This window comes from Acipenser ruthenus, chromosome 26, assembly GCF_902713425.1.
Source record: "Acipenser ruthenus chromosome 26, fAciRut3.2 maternal haplotype, whole genome shotgun sequence".
In the NCBI taxonomy this organism is placed as follows: Eukaryota; Metazoa; Chordata; class Actinopteri; order Acipenseriformes; family Acipenseridae; genus Acipenser; species Acipenser ruthenus.
Genome location: NC_081214.1, coordinates 14,990,388 through 15,009,997, shown reverse-complemented (window position 1 = coordinate 15,009,997; position 19,610 = coordinate 14,990,388). Strand labels below are relative to the sequence as shown.

The following is a 19,610-nucleotide window of genomic DNA, read 5'->3' as shown; positions in this document are numbered from 1 at the left end:
GCTCTAGCTGTCAGTGGACAATACCGATCACAAGAATATAAAAGGATCATTAATGACGGACTGCAGTGTTAAAAGACAAAGGTAAATCAGATAGGGGGAACAGTACTCCTAGCAACTATACATCTCTGTATTCAAGAACCTCAAGTAACAGCACGCAGAGCTCCTGAACACAGATCATGATTCACAAACTGTCACAACACGATACTGTTATACAACAGACTTCCTACGATAGGAGAGCTCCATTAAGGATGTGTCAATTACAAAAGCACCCCTCTGTGAGTTGAAAGGTCCCATAAATGACTTGAATGGAATGGCTAGTCAGTGTAGGTACTAGCAGGCTCAAAGCAAGACAGATAAACAAACTCAGAATGAGAATACTTCAGCAGCAGAACGTGGAATGATTGCAACATTTCTAACAATGTAAAGAATCACTTGAAATGACATCTGAAGATTGAGATTTGTTTTTTGCAGGGACACTGCCCATCTCCTCTCACAGAGCGATCACAATCACTTCGTTTTTGTTTTCTTTATTCAGTCTTTTTTAAAAGTTTACAACAACTTCTGAATAATACACATACAAAAACAACACAGATTTGAAATTATATATATTGATCCTTTGGTGACTGAATTTATTTAAAAGGGCTAGTATGGAAGTTAAAAAAATAATTTGCCAATTTTTTTGTGTTATATAAAAACCTAATTCAGACATTTAAAAATGTTTATAGTATGGCTAAAGCCATGGTTCTACATTATACCATTTAGGAAAAAGGATCAGCCCCCTTTTATAAAAATACATTAGTAAAATGGAGTACAGTATCTTAAAACCCTGAAAAAAAAATTAGACTACTATTTAGAGTACTATTTTATAATAAATTTTCAAAATTATTATGATTATTTATTTCTTAGCAGACGCCCTTATCCAGGGCGACTTACAATTGTTACAAGATATCACATTATACATTATTTCACATACAATTACCCATTTATACAGTTGGATTTTTACTGGAGCAATCTAGGTAAAGTACCTTGCTCAAGGGTACAACAGCAGTGTCCCCCACTGGGGATTGAACCCACGACCCTCTGGTCAAGAGTCCCGAGCCCTAACCACTACTCCACACTGCTACTAATAGTGGGATTTCTTGTGTATGTACTTGTAAAATCAGTAGTTATTTTTTACGATCAGAAAGTTATAAAAACCCTCCGTTGGCAATTACAGTTTACACCATTGAATATAAAATACTGTTTCCTTTCTAGAACGTTCACTTTGTACAGGCTGTGTGTGAGCGAGAAGCGTGATCCTCGATAACAATGCAAGTTGTTGACACTTTTATACTAAAAAAGGTGTTTACATAATATACACATTGTATTACTTACAATAAGAGAAGGGTTACATTTGAGTCGGAGATACAGTAGTGTTAGTAGCACCATGAGAGGAAAAAAACAAAACAAAATGAAAAAAATAGAACGCAGTCTCACTCTCGAGTCTTCAGTGCATTACTTCTCTGCGAATCGTAAAACAAAGTGCCGGTTCGGTAACACGGAGATAATTCCTGCTCCTTAAAAATATACCCAATGCACTTCTTTGCAAATGTGTTGCAACAATAAAAATAAAATGTAAAAACTTTTCAATTTTCTCTCAGCCTGTCTGAGAAAATGCACCGTACACATCTCCGCTACGGCACTTTGAGGTACGTTTTGGGTTTGTTCACTTGAGAAAGTCTGTGTTGAGTTGCACAGTAGCACCTTGTTTAGTTGAACTGGAAGACAATGCAACTGGGATTAGCACCCGGTTGCTCGTGTGCTCTGAAGGGTTACGTTCTCTTCATGCACACGTGACAGCGGCTTACTCGGGAACCCAGGTTTCCTGCTTTCAGAGTCTCTGACTGAGGTTTACTGTTGAGACAAACAAAGACAGAGACTAAATATTCCACACACAGTAGGAGAGGCTGAAGGGAATTCAGATTATAGTACAGCTACGGCCAAACCTTTTGCATCACCTAGAATTTTAGGACTGAGAATAAAAAAAATATATATATAATTTTAATCTTGTATTTAAAATCACGTAAAATCAAAAGAAAACTACAAAACAATATCACAGAAGTCTACGGGAAGCCATATTGGTGGTACAGGATTTCACGTTTCAGGATTTTCATGTTTCAGGATTTCAATTTTTGGAAATGTCAGTTTTTCATCAAGTACATGGAAAACTACAAAGCAGTATGTAATTCAATATATTAACATAATATTATTCAGCAGGTTTCATTTGACTTATGAAGCAAAATTTGTTAATTCTATAGGGCTGTATGGAGGCTGTGTGGTCCAGTGGTTAAAGAAAAGGGCTTATAACCAGGAGGTCCCCTGTTCAAATCCCACCTCAGCCACTGACTCATTGTGTGACCCTGAGCAAGTCACTTAACCTCCTTGTGCTCCGTCTTTCAGGTGAGATGCAATTGTAAGTGACTCTGCAGCTGATGCATAGTTCACACACCCTAGTCTCTGTACGTCGCCTTGGATAAAGGCGTCTGCTAAATAAACAAATAATAATAATAATGATAATAATAATAATAATAATAATAATAATAATAATAATAATAATAATAGCTGTATACAAAACCAGTGTCTCATTTGCTTGTGGTTAGCTACAAGATTGCTGGCTTGTTTCCCATATTGTATATACAATTAATTTCCTACTGTGAATCAGCAAATTAAAAAAGTACAGTGCAGTGGTCGAGGGGGTAGCAGAATTTGGGTACTAAATGCAACCTATCTAAATAAATATTCCTTTCACATGCCGTTTCTAATGTCTTCTTACCTGAACATTTCTGACAACTCGACAGTGGCCAGCCAGAAGCTGTAGGAGTTGGCGTAGTAGTTGCAAGTGCCGCGGCCGTGGCACTCAATGAAAGGGGCGGAGCGGAACTCCTCCAAACAGGAGCCTGGCGATGCCAGGGCCTGCCCGGAGCCCTCCGCGCCCGCACTGGTGTGCTGCAGAAACAGCGAGAGAGAGAGAGAGAGAGAGAGAGCGAGAGCGAGAGCGAGAGCGAGAGAGAGAGAGAGAGAGGCATGGCTGTGAGACACGCAGGAGGACTGCACTAGAACGCTCCCGAAGCGTCTGAAAGAATCAGTGTGTTCAATGTGTGTTTATTCACATGTGTACAGTATTGCATTACACTCATTGTTTTGTTTCTATGGCATGTTGTTTTTTGAGGAATTAAAAGTGTCGTTTCCCATTTCACTTTTGTTCCGCAGCGTTTATAAAAAGATAACTGTCTGCACTGTATTGCATGTTTCACTTTCAATGAATTGCTTTGTCCAACCTGCTGGAAATGCTAACAATGAAAACTACTGTGGGGTTTGAACATTTTTTGCAAGCTGGGCCGGTGTGATATTCAAAGCAGTACCATCATGAAGGAGTATCCGATCCAGAGTGAAGACCAGCCCTGAGGGCAGGAGGGGATCTGGATGGTCTGGCTGTGTACAGCGATCACCATGGCGGGGGCTTCACACACCGAACACCTGGGGGACAGACGGACACCCACAGACAAGGGGGGTGAGAAGAGAGCTCACACACAATGCTTGCAACTAAACACTCAGTCACAAACTGTGACAGTTATGTTTTGCACCAGTAGACGTTTGTCTACTTTGTGAAGGAACTAGGATAATGAGATCAGATTATGAAAAGGAGAGGGAGAACATTTTTGGAGCATTATTGCCAAGCGTATCTCTCCAGCAGCCTCACTGTCCATGCTTAAAAAATAAAATGTGCTTACAACAAATGAGGCTGCGTTAGACATGCAGCTATGCAGGTTATAAAAAGGAGGAGTCTGGCTGCAGCCTGCAAAAGGTAGGGCAGATTGCCTCCGCTCTCTCCCTCACACTCTCACCTGCTGATGAACGGTTGGATGCTCTCCCCGGTTACAGGTGCCATGCTCATCGGCATGGGCTGGGGGGTGGAGAGCCAGTAGGAGTAATCGTTCCTGGAGGCAAAGTTACACACGTTGTTGATGTTGCAGAACATGAAGGGCATGGTGCTGAAGCGACGCAGACAGCTTCCTGCAGTACCTGTAGGATAGGAGCAGTACTACAGTTACACAGGTGAAGAGCAGTCTACTGTGCTCCTGCACAAGAAGCTCTGAAAAGGAGACCCCCCCCCCCCCCCGCCCCCGCCCCCGCCCCCCATTACATCGTCTCCATTAACATGGCAAGACTGTATAATAAGACCTTATTATGATCATGCTCAACACACAGTTCTGTATATTATTGGTTCCCTTCAAAATGCAGAGATAAAACTAGAACACTAAGCAGGAGAAACATTGCAGCTACCATTTATCAATGTTGAAGGCATAAGCCAAAATCTTAAGGGTAGATTCAACGACAATTACAGCACCCGCGTTATTCCCTTGTTCTATGGCGCCATTGAAAGCATAATAGAAGTTTAATACACATTTTGCTTATGCAGTGGTGTGTTTTGATTGAATAGCGCCATAAAGCAGGTAACAATACGGCTCAGGGCATTTGAACGGAATCTCCCCCAGTTAGATGTAGTTTGGGTTATGAAGCCCAGCCTCACCCAGGTCCTGTCCATGTGCCCGCTCGTTGCCCTGCACGTACAGCAGGGAGTAGCCGTCGTAGATAGAGCTGGTGCCGGTCGGGCACTGTGGCACGTCCTCGCTCTGGCTGTGGCGGGTGATCAGGAAGCCGTGGGCAACAGAGGCGGACCCAGGGGGGCCGGGGGGACCCTGTAATCCATCGGGACCAGGAGGGCCATTGAAACCTCGCTGACCTGGGGGGCAGGGGCAAAGCAAAAGCGGTCAGTCACAATCCAATAGGCAGCACTGTATCTGCCCTCTAACACACGAACATGGAATTCCTGTGAACATTGCATAGTGTTACTGCATTGTAACAATTACACGTCCCCATTTTTTATCTGAGAAAAACCTGGTTTAAAAAGATCCTTACTAGGTATCATAAACCTGTTAATTAACAAACAAACAAACAAACAAACAAACAAAGGGATTCAATTTGAGTTATGGCTTGGCAAATATAACTAAATTATAAAAAGCCTTCAGTTATCTTTCTTACGGTAATTGTTATGTTATTCTGTATTTTTTTAAAACCACCATATTCAAAAGAATCCTTTTTTAAATGCAGTACATTTAGACAAAGTTCTTGACAAGGCTTAAGGCTTTTCAGATTTCTAAAAGACTGTTTAAAGACATTAATGAAATATTTCTTGTTGAAATGTCAGTCCAAATGGACCCTGGTACCACTGAACCTCAAATACAACTGCCATCAAGTCTGCTACTCAAGACACAGCATTATGATAATGCTAGACATACAGTTCAAGACAAACCCAATCTGAACCTCCACATTTATATGCATCTATCAATCCTAAAGAATACTGATTCTTTTTCCATGTGTAATATGGAACTACAAGATGCCATTGGCAATACATGACATTTTGCAAAAATAAAAGTTATGATGCTTCCATGGAAATGCCATTCCAAACATAATATTTTTTTAATTCAACAAGGAAGAACAGATAAAGAAGTACATGTGTTTTTCCCTACTCTGGATTCATGAAACAGACTGGTTGGGTTCTGATAACTATTTTGGACCCACACCATGCTGCACAGGGTCCTGTCCTCTAACCTGGCTGTCCAGATGGACCGGTGTCTCCTTTACGTCCTGAAGGACCATCGAAGCCAGGGAGACCTTCTCGTCCGGGATCTCCAGATTGTCCTATCGGTCCTGAAACAGAATTCAGATGCACATCAACAGTGGGCCAGCATAGCCTGTGAAACCTTCCCACAATTAGAAAGCCTCTTTATACAATGTGGAGATGGTGTTTATAGATTGACATTTTGGGAAAAGAGTGCAATGAGGAGAAAAATGAATGGCATTAGGTAGTACAGTACTGTACTTAAATAAAAATGTCTCTGAATGCGGTATTCAATTCTGCATCATTGGGAGTATAGAAACTTTCCAGAAGTGTACCTGGCAGGCCTGACTGGCCTGGGGGTCCTGGGGGCCCGCGACTCCCAGGCTGGCCTGGGGGCCCCGGAAATCCTCGCTCTCCCTTCAACGTTATGGGGGCGGCGGCTGGACCAGGAGGCCCTCGGGGACCTGGACACAGGGAATGGAAACAAAAATAAAACACACCACTGTTACCAAGGCAATTCAAGTTTAAGCTTTGAACAGTGCAAAAAATGTAATTGTACATTTTTGTGCTAAATATTGAATCCAATATGAACCATTTTAGATGTTTGCATTGATCTGGATATTGCACAGCTTTCTTTGTTCTTTCAATCCAGATTTGAAGATATGTATAAAATTTGAAATATACAAAAAGTAATACATGAAGTGTGTGTGTAATTAGTTTTATTATGTGTTTATTTAGCAGACGCCTTTACCTAAGAGGACTTAGGAGACTACAGTGTGTGAACTATGCATCAACTGCAGAGTCACTTACAACAATGTTTCACGCAAAAGACAGAGCACAAGGACTTGCTCAGGGTCACACAGTAAGTCAGTGAGTGCGCTGGGATTTGAACGGGGGATCTCTTGGTTACAAGCCCTTTTCTTTAACCACTGGATCACACAGCCTCCTAATATATTAAAGAGCCAGCTTCCGGGGGCTCCTGAGTGGCGCATCCGGAAAAGGCACTTCGCGTGGAGTGCAGGATGCCCCCTATAGCCTGGAGGTCGCCAGATCGAGTCCAGGCTATTCCACTGCGGGCCATGGATGGGAGTTCCCAGGGGGAGGCGCACAATTGGCTGAGCACCACTCGGGGTGGGGAGGCCTTCGGTCAGCCATGGTGTCCTCGGCTCACTGCGCACCAGCGACCCCTGTAGACTGGCCGGGCGCCTGCCTGTAAGCTGCCCAGAGCTGCGTGGTCCTCCGACTCTGTAGCTCTGAGGTGGCTGCATGGCGGGCCTGCAGAGTGAAAAGAAGCGGACGGCTGACGTTTTGGAGGACGCGTGTGTCTGTCTTAGTCTCTCCCGAGTCAGTGCAGGGGTGGCAGCTGTGAGCCGGGTTGAAATAAGAAAAGAATTGAGCTTTCCAAATTGGGGAGAAAAAACGAGAAAATAAAAAAATTGCCAATTCTAAATTGGCAAATTACAACACAACCCCCCCCCCCCCCCAAAAAAGAGCCAGATTCCTAATGCTTCAGTATGGTTTGTAGGTCTGGTTGGGAGCTCAGTTGACTTACCTTCAGGGCCAGGCCTACCGGGATCTCCTGTTAATCCGATACCACCAGGGGTCCCAGGAAGACCCTTCATCCCTGAGGGGGAGAAAAATAACTCACGGTTTTACACTTGCTACGAATTCATGACAATCTGAGAAAACCTCTTATTGCACAATCGATCCCTTCACCCTGAATGCATTGAAAAACATTTTGAATAAAATATAAAACAGTACATACACAAAAAATTTCAGATCTGCAATAAGGACATTGTGGGTTTTTTTCAAATATTGTAAGAAAAAAAGATCAAGTATCTTAATGAATATATAACTAGAATTGTTCACACACAAACATATGGCCATATTTGTATTTTGCAAAATCACTAACTTACCCAATCTCTCAATCATTGCTGCTGTAACCAACAAATATAAATGTTCGACGTTACTGACCTGGGAATCCTGGCACGCCTGGGAAGCCGGTGTCTCCTTTTTGACCACTTCCTCCGGGAATACCAGGGGTACCCTAGAAACAGAAACCGGTTACCTACCGCCCCCCACACCCACACCCACCAAAGGATCTTCACCATTACTGTGAATACAACTCAATTTACATAACTCTTTGGCAACCTATACAAATCAATAAATACTAAAGGAAACTCAATGACAAAACCATAAAAAACAGCACTGCTCTGGCAAGTGGCAGCATGGACTATTATTAGTCCCCTGACGGGGAGATGCAGTAACCTAATTTGGGTTCTTTCAAGAACCACCTTGTGTTTCTTCACGGACCATAGGCTGGGAACCTCACAGGTAGACCAAGAAGCCCACCAGTATTTCTACATCGCAAACACTACCACCTGGTGGACGGATGTGGAAGTCAATGGATCTGAACCCTTATAAAATGTTAATGGATCTCACTTACTGAAAATCCTGGAGGTCCAGTCTCTCCCTTGAGGCCTGGGAATCCAGGCTGGCCAGGACCGCCTGGGTTGCCCTTCTCTCCCTTCACTCCACCGCTGCCTGGGGGCCCGGGGGGGCCTTCTCGACCTGGTTGACCTTCACACGCCAGCAAGACACATGTTCGTCAACAAGCAAGCACACAGCAACAATGAAGCAGTGGACAAGCAGTGCAGTCAGACACACCAGTGAGCTAATGTGCCGAACCTCACTGCATCACTGTAACCAGCTGAACATTACCAATGGAAACTGTAAAAGCTAATTGGCCTATAGATTGAGCCATTCAAATGATGGCTGACATATCAATCTTCCACAGACCCATCTCCCACGAAGCAGACTTTAAAAGGGGGTGGGGGGTTAAGGGCCAATTATTAGGTTGGTAGACTAACACAATATCCAGTGTAATATAGGACCAGCATGGTTTAGAAGAAGTACATCAGTGATATTTCAGTTCTGCTGGCCCCTTAATACAGCATGAATAATGTGGGGTCAGGAGATCTGAAAAGACAGATCATGTGATTTCTTTTGGAATCAGGATATAGTCAATAGATGCTGGCCACTAGAATTCTTCAGGCACATATATTAACAGGTGGATTCCGATTCAGACAAAAATACTATATCGGAGCACAAGAATACATTAAAAAAGGGAAGTAAAAAGTGAACAAATAAGGTTACATTTTTACTGGTGAATGGCCTTATAAAAAGTTTATTTGTGAACGTGTGCGAGAGAGAGAGAGAGAGAGAGAGAAAGAGAAAGCGAGCGGAGAGAGGGGACAGAGAGAGGGAGTGTAGTTGTGCAAGTATATGTTGTTATTATGTCTGGTCAAGAGCCTTCCTAGAACAGGAGTGCACAGAGGCAAGTTTAAAGGAACTCTCTGCATCTTCAGGAGAAGGAGGAGATGAAAAAGTGCACAAAGTATGAACGTGTACAGGATATTGAAGGGTCTAACCTGGATGACCTAGTAGGGATCAAAGTTCACCAAGATCCAGGAGTCCCCGTTTAGAAGGGCCACACACAAACAGTATAAAATAAGATGGGTAGTTAGAATTGCATATGTAAAATAATTCAAAAAGCATACTACTTAGTAATGAAAAGCACAGACTGGACAACCGTTCATTAGTATTTAAAGAGCCAAACCCAAGCAAGACCACATCAATAGGAAACCCCTCCCCCACCACTATTTAGAAAGCGGTCCACTCCCATAGAAACAAAATAACATGCAGCTGACTCCTGCGGCAGACAGTCTTCTCATGAACACTTTGAGTAGCTAAAAGAAATACAAAGCGGCAGATTCTCAAAGTGTGCTGGAGAAGATGGTCTTCCAGGTAATAAGAAAAGGGAGATGAACAGACTTAAAATCAGCAAGAATTATAAACCCTTTATGTATGTGTGTCATGGGAGTGGGGGGGGGGGGGGGGAGCAGTACAGTATAGTTATCCTTCCTGCAATTTATCACACGGCTAAATAAAGCTGGTCCTTAAGGGGCTAATCTACAACGCAAACTAAAAGTCTTCAGAAAGGTTACTCCCATTTGCTCGTACACTTTAAATATATAGGTCAGGGTTAAAATGGAATGACCCAGGCTTTCATTAGCATTACAGTCTATTAGTGTTTGCTTTTGATCTCCATTTTCACGGCATTATTTTCACATTGACTCAGGTGAAATGTTCCAGCTGTAACACTACAAGTTTGATGAAAGCGTGACTAGGGGTGAAATGTGGACCTGCTAACATGGTGTACTGTATTGTGGGAAGGGTGTGAATTGTGTTCTATGAACAGGTTGGGTGTAGGGTGTCTTACGGTATAATAGCAGTCATCTCGTGCAGTTTGGGTGCAGGTTCTGACAGCACAAACTGTGAGACTCTACCACAATACAACATCTAAGAAAGCCCAGCATCACATGCTTCCTTAGCTGTATTTGCAGTCTATAGTATTGTTTACAGTATTCTATAGACAGTCATTGACAAATCCTATCCATTTAAATGGATCAAAACACAACCACTTTCCAGGGTTAGCAAAACCTAAATAAAAATGCATGACTACATTTTAAATGACTTGGTGTTCTCAGAAAAAAACACACTGCTCCACACAACTAAGAGGTATTCAGAGTACATTATATCATGTCTATTAAATGTACCAAGTTCCACAATCTTGTACTGTTAGAAAGGTGTTGATTATTATTTCAACACAGGATTTCGGGAACTCTTAATACCCTTCAGCTGTCTGGAGCAGTGTATATAAAAAGTGGTTTCCAAATGTCAGTTTCTTCACTTTGACTTGGAATATCAATATTTAAAACATGCTGTAGACACCAGGATTCCTGAAAGGACGCACTGACTATTGCTATTTTTGGATGCAGTAGTATTTTAACAAAGCCAAGCACAACAATACTGAACAGCCAAAAGATGGAAATCGCAGGACTCCCGTTAACTTTCTGGCTCGAGAATCGCTGGTTAACATACCGAAAACAAATTTTTATTCCTAGCACAGCACTGCAGCTCAGAGGCAAGCAAGTAGGGGTTCTGATTCAGATCTGAACTGTTCTCTGGTTTAAAAACAAACGTTAATTCTGCACGCACACAGGAAGAGGAAGTGGGATCTTATTTTCTGATCAGAATATTAATAAACTTTGATGTAATACATTAGAACAATTAAAATGAATTACCTGTAGCATCTACAAAAATGATCGTTGTTTAGGAAAAGTATCCTTTTAGAATACTCTGGAGGTATAGAAATACTGAAATTCAATACGCCAAGTCTTTCATTGTTTTCGGGGCTTTACCCTTCCAATCAGATCCCCTACGTTTGCACTGAGCTGACAGTAAGACAGAGTTCCCTACATTGTGTTCCTACAGCTCCTATTCTACAAGCATGCACAACGAGGTGGATAAAGCTGACCTGGAGAACCTGTAAAGGGTCAAAAGTCACCAACAGCCACCATTAGAAGGGTCAAAGGGCACACACCATGAAAAAAAAAGTTACAGGTTAAATAAAAAAAAATTAAACACACATGGCAGGTATTTTACGCTTAACATTACAATTGAAAATGCAATACAAGTAGCTCTTGAGTTTTCACAGGGTAAGCAGATTAGTCCAAAACCAATGTTTTTGTCACATACTGAAGCATAAACAATATCCATTCTGGGTTTAATTTGATAACAGACTACAATTACAGATTACACTACAATTTTCACCCTGCCAATATGCAAAACGTTGTTTGAAATGTATTAAGATTACACCAAGAGCTCGGAGTTTGAGAAGGTGAAGTCTTCTCGTTAAGCATTATTTGTAAGCGACAAAACCAAAAGTTCAGACTAAAGGTGTTAGTGATTGAAAAATTCAGGAAGATCGCAAACATGCAACTAAAGACGAACATATGAGAGATGAAATGGCTGGGCAGATTTTAAAAGTGGACACTTCTATCTTTGAAATAACAAAAGCAGAAAACACAGGGCATTCCTGCTTGATAATTGATCTGAATGTAAAATATTAGACTGTAAATCATTGCTACAGAGGATATCAAAGTTATGATGGATAGGGTTATAAGTCTATTTGGTTTAATTGTGGCACGTCTTTATTGGGAAGTACTGCATTCATCAGTAACCCTGTACAAAAGTTACATTTTTTTTATAAATGGATTCAAGGAGGTATTTCTTACCCATTTTACACTTCCACTTTTCATTTTGAAACATGCTATCGGGTACTACTTAAGGTTAAAGAAAGTGGCTTGCAAACTTTAAAACAAGTGTAATACCAGGTATGTTTTAAAATAAATATTAGAACATGCAATTCTTTCTAAACTGGACATTTGAGACCTATTGAGGAATATCCTTCACAGGCATGATTTGTGGAATTATTTTGTTGACTACAAATCGGTTTAACCACGCTAAACGACATTGTAAATCACACACCGAAATGTTCTGGAGCCTAAAGTATTTCACATCAAGGATTTGAAGGGAATAACTGATGCGCTGCCCAGGAATTCCATCCTCTCATAAAACGAACAAACTTGAACACACAGACAGACACATTCCTGGATTGGGACAATGGTGGTGAAACATATTGATCATTCTGATGAGGAAGAAGAGGAATCGGAGGCAGTGAAACCGTGAAGAAGTGACCGTGGGGATGAAGACACCAATATATTTCCATGCTGTGGAGGCAGCAGGCTGGGCCTCTGTGAGACTGATTTGTGTGTATGTTGTGGGCTGGATTTCAGTGCGTACTACATTCAGTGCACGCTAAAACATCACAATGATTTCATTCATGTGCTCAGTGATTTGTGCACTGTAAAATGAATGCATAAATAATAAAAACATGTTGCTGCCAGGCTTTAGTTTCTACATTTGGTTGTCAAAGATTCATAATATAATTTTCTAAAAAAAAAAAAAAATCAGTCTTAACACTGATGGCTGAAATATTTGTCTACTACTTGTCTTAAATATTACACCTCAGAGTTTAATGAGGTAATTTATGATACTGTTAAAATGTACAGGTCATTTTTTTTTCTCCACTGTGAATTTCTAAATGATCTTTAAGGGGTCTACAAACATTTATAGGTCTTCAGGTACAGCTGGGGTTTGAAAAATAGATTAGCTTCACCATGAAATGAACGAATATCTGAGAAAGAGACCAAGTAGGCAATACTGTTTTCAATAAAGATTTGTGGTAGTTTCAGCCTTGCTATGAGTGAGGCTCTAGTAAACACACCACACCTGTACAATATTGTATAGAGAAAGCCTGACAGCAAAATAATGAGGAAGGTGCAGATGTGACCTGGTTGTACTTACCACTCCTCCCAGGGGGGCCCAATAATCCTGGGTTCCCCTTGGGTCCTTCTCGAGGCTGGCCTGGGGGGCCAGGGGGACCAGGGGGGCCTAGCGGACCAGGCAAGCCTGGGAATCCTAGTTCACCTTTCTGACCTGGAAAGCCATTGCTACCTGGGGTGCCAGGGAAACCAGGATCTCCCTTTGAGCCTGTTGCACAAACACAGGAGAGAGAGGAAAACAAAACAAAAACACACTTCTATGAAACAAGTCATAGTCACAGTCATTTCAATTATTAGACCATATACACATGAAGTAAGATGAGACGGAAAATAAATAATGTTTGCTTTCTATAGCTTACTTCACGAAATAAAACATTTACAGAAAGATTACCAAGGTACATATTAGATTAGTTTACTGCTCTGTGGTTTTATATACATTTTTTCTAGACTTGCACAGGTCTGCTAATAAAAAATGCATCAAGAGAAATGACTCACTTTTTTAAATCAAGGTGATGTGCATATGGATTGCTTTGCTCCTGAATGAATATCAGTTTATTATATAATCCTTATTGCTACATATACAGTTTTAATGAAGACTATGTAGAAAGGTTACCTGGTAATCCTGGGAGACCGGGGGATCCGGGACGTCCGAAACCGGGCGGACCTGAAAAATAAAAAGGAAACAAACCGCTAAAGGGGTGACCCTTGTGAGCGCATGTGATCAAGGCATTCGCGGAAATGCTGGTCTGCTTCACTTAGCAGCAGTATACAGTTTTACCTCAAAATACCACAAACACCAAAATTACCCTGAAGACCGACAACCAACATTGAATACGAGGGTGCAAAATGAATGGTCAGTTTAAGGAGACAATAAACAAAAATCGATTTTTTTTTTTTTGCAGCGTTGGAGTCAGGATGCTATTGACAGGGCTGATCTGTGATTGGCAGCAAGACGAACCCATTTGAAGTCTGTCACTAGGAGTGAAGCTCTTGCTCTGCCTGAGTAGCAGTGTGCCGGTACCTGGAGTGTTTGATACCTTGTGTGATACTTCCACGTCTGCCTGTGATGAGCAGGGATATCACTCCCAGCTTCTGGGCATCTCAGGAATGTTACCAGGGCTGACTTACTGCTTTCGATCCAAACCAGCATGGGCATTTAAACTGAAGATAGCATGCGTTTACTCTCATGGCTTCACTTGCATCAGTGTGTGTGTGTGTGTGTGTGTGCATGTCTTGTTTGAGAGTGTGGAGTCGTGAGAGGAGCAGTTCTTACCGGGGTCTCCTTTGTTTCCAGCGGGCCCTGGAATGCCATCCCGTCCAGCTTGTCCCTTCTCTCCGGGGAGACCTGGACTTCCTGGGCTGCCTGGTGAGCCAGGCCGTCCAGGGGGGCCACCGAGACCAGGGGCACCCGGAGCTCCATCAAGACCCTTCGGACCAGGGATCCCAGAGGCACCTGAACACAAGCACAGCAGTCAGCACTCACTAACACACACACACACACACACACACACACACACACACTAACACACACTCATACAAACACAAACCCACACAAAAACACAAACCTCAATGTAAAACGGTGTCCTGTAAGCAGGATAGTCACTGTTTATGTTAACCAAATAAAATACCCAAGATTAAAAAAAAACAAAAAAACAAAAACAACAACATTCCTTCATGCTTTCCTGAATATCATATGATGGTTGAAGTTCTATTTTAAAGTGCAGGAGGAAAGAGCAGCATACAGTACCCTGGAATCCTGGCAGGCCGGGGTCTCCCTTCAGCCCGGGGCTCCCTGGCAGTCCTGGCAGACCAGGGGTGCCCGCTGAGCCCTTCGACCCAGGGGAACCAGGGAATCCGGGCTGGCCTGGATCACCCTGCAAACAAAACACGAGAACAAAACATTACTGCAACCGGGATGGCCAACAGAACAATCCAAGTTACTCACACAGAGAACAGCAAAGCAGTCATGCAATCAGAGAAATATATTGTTATTGATTATTACATTCATAAAAATGCAAACAGAAACCTAATTCAATGTCTTTATTTTGACTGCAACAGCCCAAGAGACATTGTTAGTTGTGGTTTCAGACTGCAGATTACCCAAAACACACCTTTTACTGTAAATCGATTTTAAGTCGGATCATCAACTGGCATGTGTTTCAATGTCCATTTGCCACTTACCTTGGGGCCTTGAAAACCTGGCACTCCCACACCGGGCAGACCAGGGTCCCCCTTTTCCCCTCTAAACCCAGGGCTGCCTGGCTGTCCAGGCTGGCCTGGCCTTCCTGGTCCTCCAGGAGAACCTTTAGTACCAGAAGGACCTGCGGAAGAGAGTGCACAGCTAGTTCAGCAGGGGACTGCAGCACCGAACAGCAGCACGCACACACACACACCTGGGAGGGGGAAAGAACATTCTACAGGTGGTCATTTAATGTCGCAATTGTGTGAACAGTTATTGTAGTTCAGTCTGTGCTAATCCTTCCTGCTTCATTTGATTATATATATCAGAATAATAGATGGGCTTCAGTGAGTTACAGGAAAATAATTCCATGTAGGGTTTCTGCGACGTCATAAATTACATGGATACCTTGTGATGCTAATATTAAGAAGATGAGGTTCAGCAGTTTTTTGTTTTTTTAACATAGTGTTTCAGTGCTGTACAGATGTTCTATGTCGTTATCTGTTGGTGCTTCAGCTTTATTTGGATGATTGTTTTGATTTCCCATTCCTCTCCAGTTTCTCTTTACATAAACTCACACATACACACACTCACACATGCACTGATGCACAATGAAAACGCAACAGTCTAAATTTCACATCAATAGCTCATTGGGCACATACATAATGTTATTTACATTTTAAATAGTGAGCAGTTAGGTTTGTTGGTTGTTTGAGTACTATGGTTACTTGGGATAACAAAATATTGACCTCAAGTCATGTCATTTCATAAACGCCAGGTTTGGTATTTGAGTGGAGTTAAAATTGCCAAAAGAAGTTGATTAAGAATCTGTATGAATAGCCATTCGAAAAGACACAATTTTAATTAATGCAAAAACAGCGAAAGATACGACCATGCCCCGCTTGAGTAATGAAGATCACCTGGTTGCTATTGGCATGATTGAAGGCGGGATAACGCAAGACCACACAGTGCTAGGATTACAATTAAGTTGTTTGCAACTATTAGCCAAGGGAAATATCTACCAATTAGAAAAGTTAACCAGACATTTGGAGGTAAAAGTACATAAATGGGTTTGGTATTTCTAAACTGCAAAATTGTGAATTTCAGCTGGTTGCAATACTACAAATTCACACACACTTACTCCTACATATATTTTTTGATTGTATTAGTTTAACCCTATTGACCAGAAAAAAAATCATAGTACAGTTTGCCTTTTGTTCCGTGTTCCATAAATGCCGGTACCTACCAGGGAAGCCCATCTCTCCCATGACACCCTTCTGTCCTGGAATGCCACTGGATCCTGGCTGGCCGGGGTTTCCTGGGTCTCCTTTGGGACCTGGCGAAGAGTCGAGGGTAGAGGAGTTACCACGGGGATAAAATCATGCTGAAGTTCTGTGGATGATGCCAAGAACTGTTCATTTAGAATGAAAGGGGTTCTGATGATAACTTACCTCCTGGACCTGGTAAGCCCGGGAGACCATCCTGCCCTGGCAATCCAGGGTCACCAGTTAGACCGGGGAAGCCCTTCTGACCAGGCAAACCAGACGAGCCTTGAGAAAGAATAAAACACGTGAAAAAATATCCAGCCTAGGCATCTGCTTTGGTTATAAAAATGCATAGGAATGGATAATACTTCGGGGTGCTTCTGTGAGACGATCGACTCAAAATAATTAGTACCCAGAATTGAACACGCAAATATTTGACAGTGAAGCAGGAGGATAGAATCTCACCTGGCAGGCCCGAGTCTCCTTTCTGCCCCTTGTACTGCTGACCGGGGTCCACTTGTGCAGGAGGGCCAGGCAGGCCTGATTCACCCTTGTCCCCTTTCCCACCAGGGAATCCAGGGGTTCCTTTCTGACCGGGATAGCCATCGTCACCTGAGCAAGGAGGAGAAATGAGCCGTAAAACCCAAACAACGACAACAACAACCACAACATTACACACTGCAGCTAGCACTATTCTGGGACCTGTAAAACACACTCAAAATGTGTACATGCTTCTGTTTAGTTTACTACCACTAAGCATCATACACTGGCACTACACATTGAAACACATATATCCCACCTTATCATTCTGCATTGGTAGTGAATGGATAACAATATTACCATTTAATATTAAGCCATTCACTTAATATTTAGCTAAACTCATCCACTAAATTCATTCAGTAATGTACCAGTTGTCTCATACTTCTTGAACAGTTTATTTCTAGTACATGGTACTAAAACAGGGAGTAGTGCTTTAAATGGAGAGAACTGTTTTACCAACTCTTAGCTAGTTGTCCCCTAAATCATACGTCTTTGTGAATGTACTATACTGGACAACAGCAGTTACTTTACATGTCCTGAGCAGACCATTGTAAAGCTGTTTTTGTGCATCAAGACTTTTATAATGTGTTTTCAGGTTATATTTTGGACTGGACCGCTTTGAGTTCTTTAAAATGTATGCTGCCATTAGAACAAGATTCAAGCTTCTAGTCTTGTCCCATGAGCTTCTAGTCCTATTAAGGAATGTACCAGTTCTCTACTAGAAAGCTGATTGGCCCAGAGGGTTACAATGACTTTGAGACTCACCTTTGGGTCCGGGGAATCCATTGGCTCCAAGGTTGCCTGGGGGTCCCTGTGGGCCTGGTGTTCCCATCACACCCATTTCACCCTTCGCACCTTAGAGGGGGAGAAATCCCAGGTCAGTCCACCCATTCCTGGGACACGCTCCAGCCTCTTTAAATTACATCCTGCACTACAGCACTGCTTACTGGCAAGGTCTAATCTAGACAGTGGCCCTCAAGTTTAGAATTGAAACTGAAGAAACATTCAAGCAGCTGTTTGTTCAATTGCTTCAATTGAATTAGCCTAACCATCATCTGTCACACTGCTTAATGTAAATAGATTAATCCAAATAATCAGCTTGTGACACACTACTTCTTTATAACATACGGGAGGCAAAACAAATGTATGGACAGTTTGGAAATGCTGTGAAGCCCTGAACCATTCTAGAAAACCAAAAAAGTATAGCGCAAAATAACTAAGTATACAGGATATATTACACAAAAAAGATATTTTGATCATCATCATCAATAATAATAAACAAAACCAACAGAAAGTAGAACAACTACATTTGTTCATTGTGAATGGGCTGAAATAAAAGTGGTAAATGAACGGAGATCTTAAAAGGGAAAGATCTTTTTAGCCATAACGTTGAGGTTCCTCACAGTGGAGCTGTGAGCTTACCTGGCAGTCCCGGCAGTCCGTCTCTGCCGGGCGCGCCGGGCGGGCCGGAGGATCCCAGCTGGCCTGGAGCTCCAGGGAAGCCGGGGCTACCACGGTCACCAGGGGGGCCGGGGATGTCCAGCCCAGGGGGGCCGGGGTCGCCCTTCTCTCCGTTCCTGCCTGGAAATCCTACGCAGATTAGAAAGTGTTTGTATTAGCATAGCAGTGGAAGACTTAATCTTCATGCTTCTATGAAACTGTCTAAAACAGAAGACAAGACTGTTGATAAAACTGCATGTCAGTAAATACAAATCAGAGAGATTTAAAGGCCATCGCTGCCTACTGTTGTTTCCCAATCTGCTGTACGTTGAAGCGAACACCAATATGATGTACTGTAGGTTGGCGAGTGTGACTGAAGTTGCTTGACTGAGCTCCATGTACTGAAGTTGTAATTAATTCCGTAGAGTACTTTGCACACCTGCATTTTACCTGTGGCGGACTGTCAACAGCGTGAAGAAATGCTGTACCCACTCCTCAGAGGAAATGTATTAACAGAACCAAGTACAATAACAATCTGATTTATAACATGCAATGATAGTATGCAGCCACCAAGTGGGGCTATGCACACAAAAAGAACGTAATTAAAAGGAAATATTTAAAAGGGAATATTTTCCCCTCAAAATACATGCATGTATATTTCTTTGTTCAATAAAAACCTAGCTGGATAAACCACACAGTACCTTGATCACCTGAGGGTCAAAGGGTCAGCAATTAGGGACCACCAGGAAGTTGAGGCACCAAGAAGTTAGGAGTTTCAAAACAGGCCAGAGAGCCGACAAAGGTTATAAAACAGGGTAAAGCACATAAAAGGTTATAATATTATAGAACTACAAATCTAAATATACTGTATAGTTTAAATATTGGGTCTAGTTAACCCCTCAAGGACCGGGAATATATTTGAAAATCTGCTATGCCAATTATTGTATACTGTGCATACCGATTCAGTCCTTAAAGGGTTAACACTTTAAATAACACCAAAATATTAGTGGATTGTTTTAGTGAATCATGTAGTAGAAAATAAGGGTGCACATGCTCATTAGAAAGCAAAACCCCTAATTTTCATGGAGTGAAGACAAATATTGATATCTGAAAAAGAGGTAAACTACTTGCTGTAACACGGAGCTTCCATGAAAATCTGATTCCAAAAGAATGTGTGTAAGCTTGAACTACAACTCATGATTGAGTAGCAGGGAGCAGCAGACACTTAATTTATATCTGATGTATCTGCATGTTCCAAATTGAAGTGGAGAACC

General features: G+C 42.2%; 1 protein-coding gene across 1 annotated transcript in view; it reads right to left on the bottom strand.

Annotated features, from left to right (window-relative positions):
• Positions 1-511: 511 nt before the first annotated feature.
• The window catches only part of LOC117963365 (collagen alpha-5(IV) chain-like), a 77,485-nt gene continuing 58,386 nt past the window's right edge, over positions 512-19,610 (bottom strand). The window contains exons 32-51 of the mRNA XM_059000833.1: positions 18,319-18,486; positions 17,662-17,751; positions 16,822-16,968; positions 16,543-16,641; positions 16,338-16,427; positions 15,094-15,233; positions 14,660-14,786; positions 14,186-14,365; positions 13,526-13,576; positions 12,935-13,120; positions 8,109-8,242; positions 7,637-7,709; positions 7,215-7,286; positions 5,998-6,126; positions 5,653-5,751; positions 4,571-4,783; positions 3,885-4,062; positions 3,402-3,516; positions 2,813-2,985; positions 512-1,893 (exon numbers count right to left, since the gene is read on the bottom strand). Coding sequence (XP_058856816.1) covers positions 1,812-1,893; positions 2,813-2,985; positions 3,402-3,516; positions 3,885-4,062; positions 4,571-4,783; positions 5,653-5,751; positions 5,998-6,126; positions 7,215-7,286; positions 7,637-7,709; positions 8,109-8,242; positions 12,935-13,120; positions 13,526-13,576; positions 14,186-14,365; positions 14,660-14,786; positions 15,094-15,233; positions 16,338-16,427; positions 16,543-16,641; positions 16,822-16,968; positions 17,662-17,751; positions 18,319-18,486 — 2,546 coding nt within the window. The 3' untranslated portion in view covers positions 512-1,811. The remainder of the gene's footprint in view (positions 1,894-2,812; positions 2,986-3,401; positions 3,517-3,884; positions 4,063-4,570; positions 4,784-5,652; positions 5,752-5,997; positions 6,127-7,214; positions 7,287-7,636; positions 7,710-8,108; positions 8,243-12,934; positions 13,121-13,525; positions 13,577-14,185; positions 14,366-14,659; positions 14,787-15,093; positions 15,234-16,337; positions 16,428-16,542; positions 16,642-16,821; positions 16,969-17,661; positions 17,752-18,318; positions 18,487-19,610) is intronic.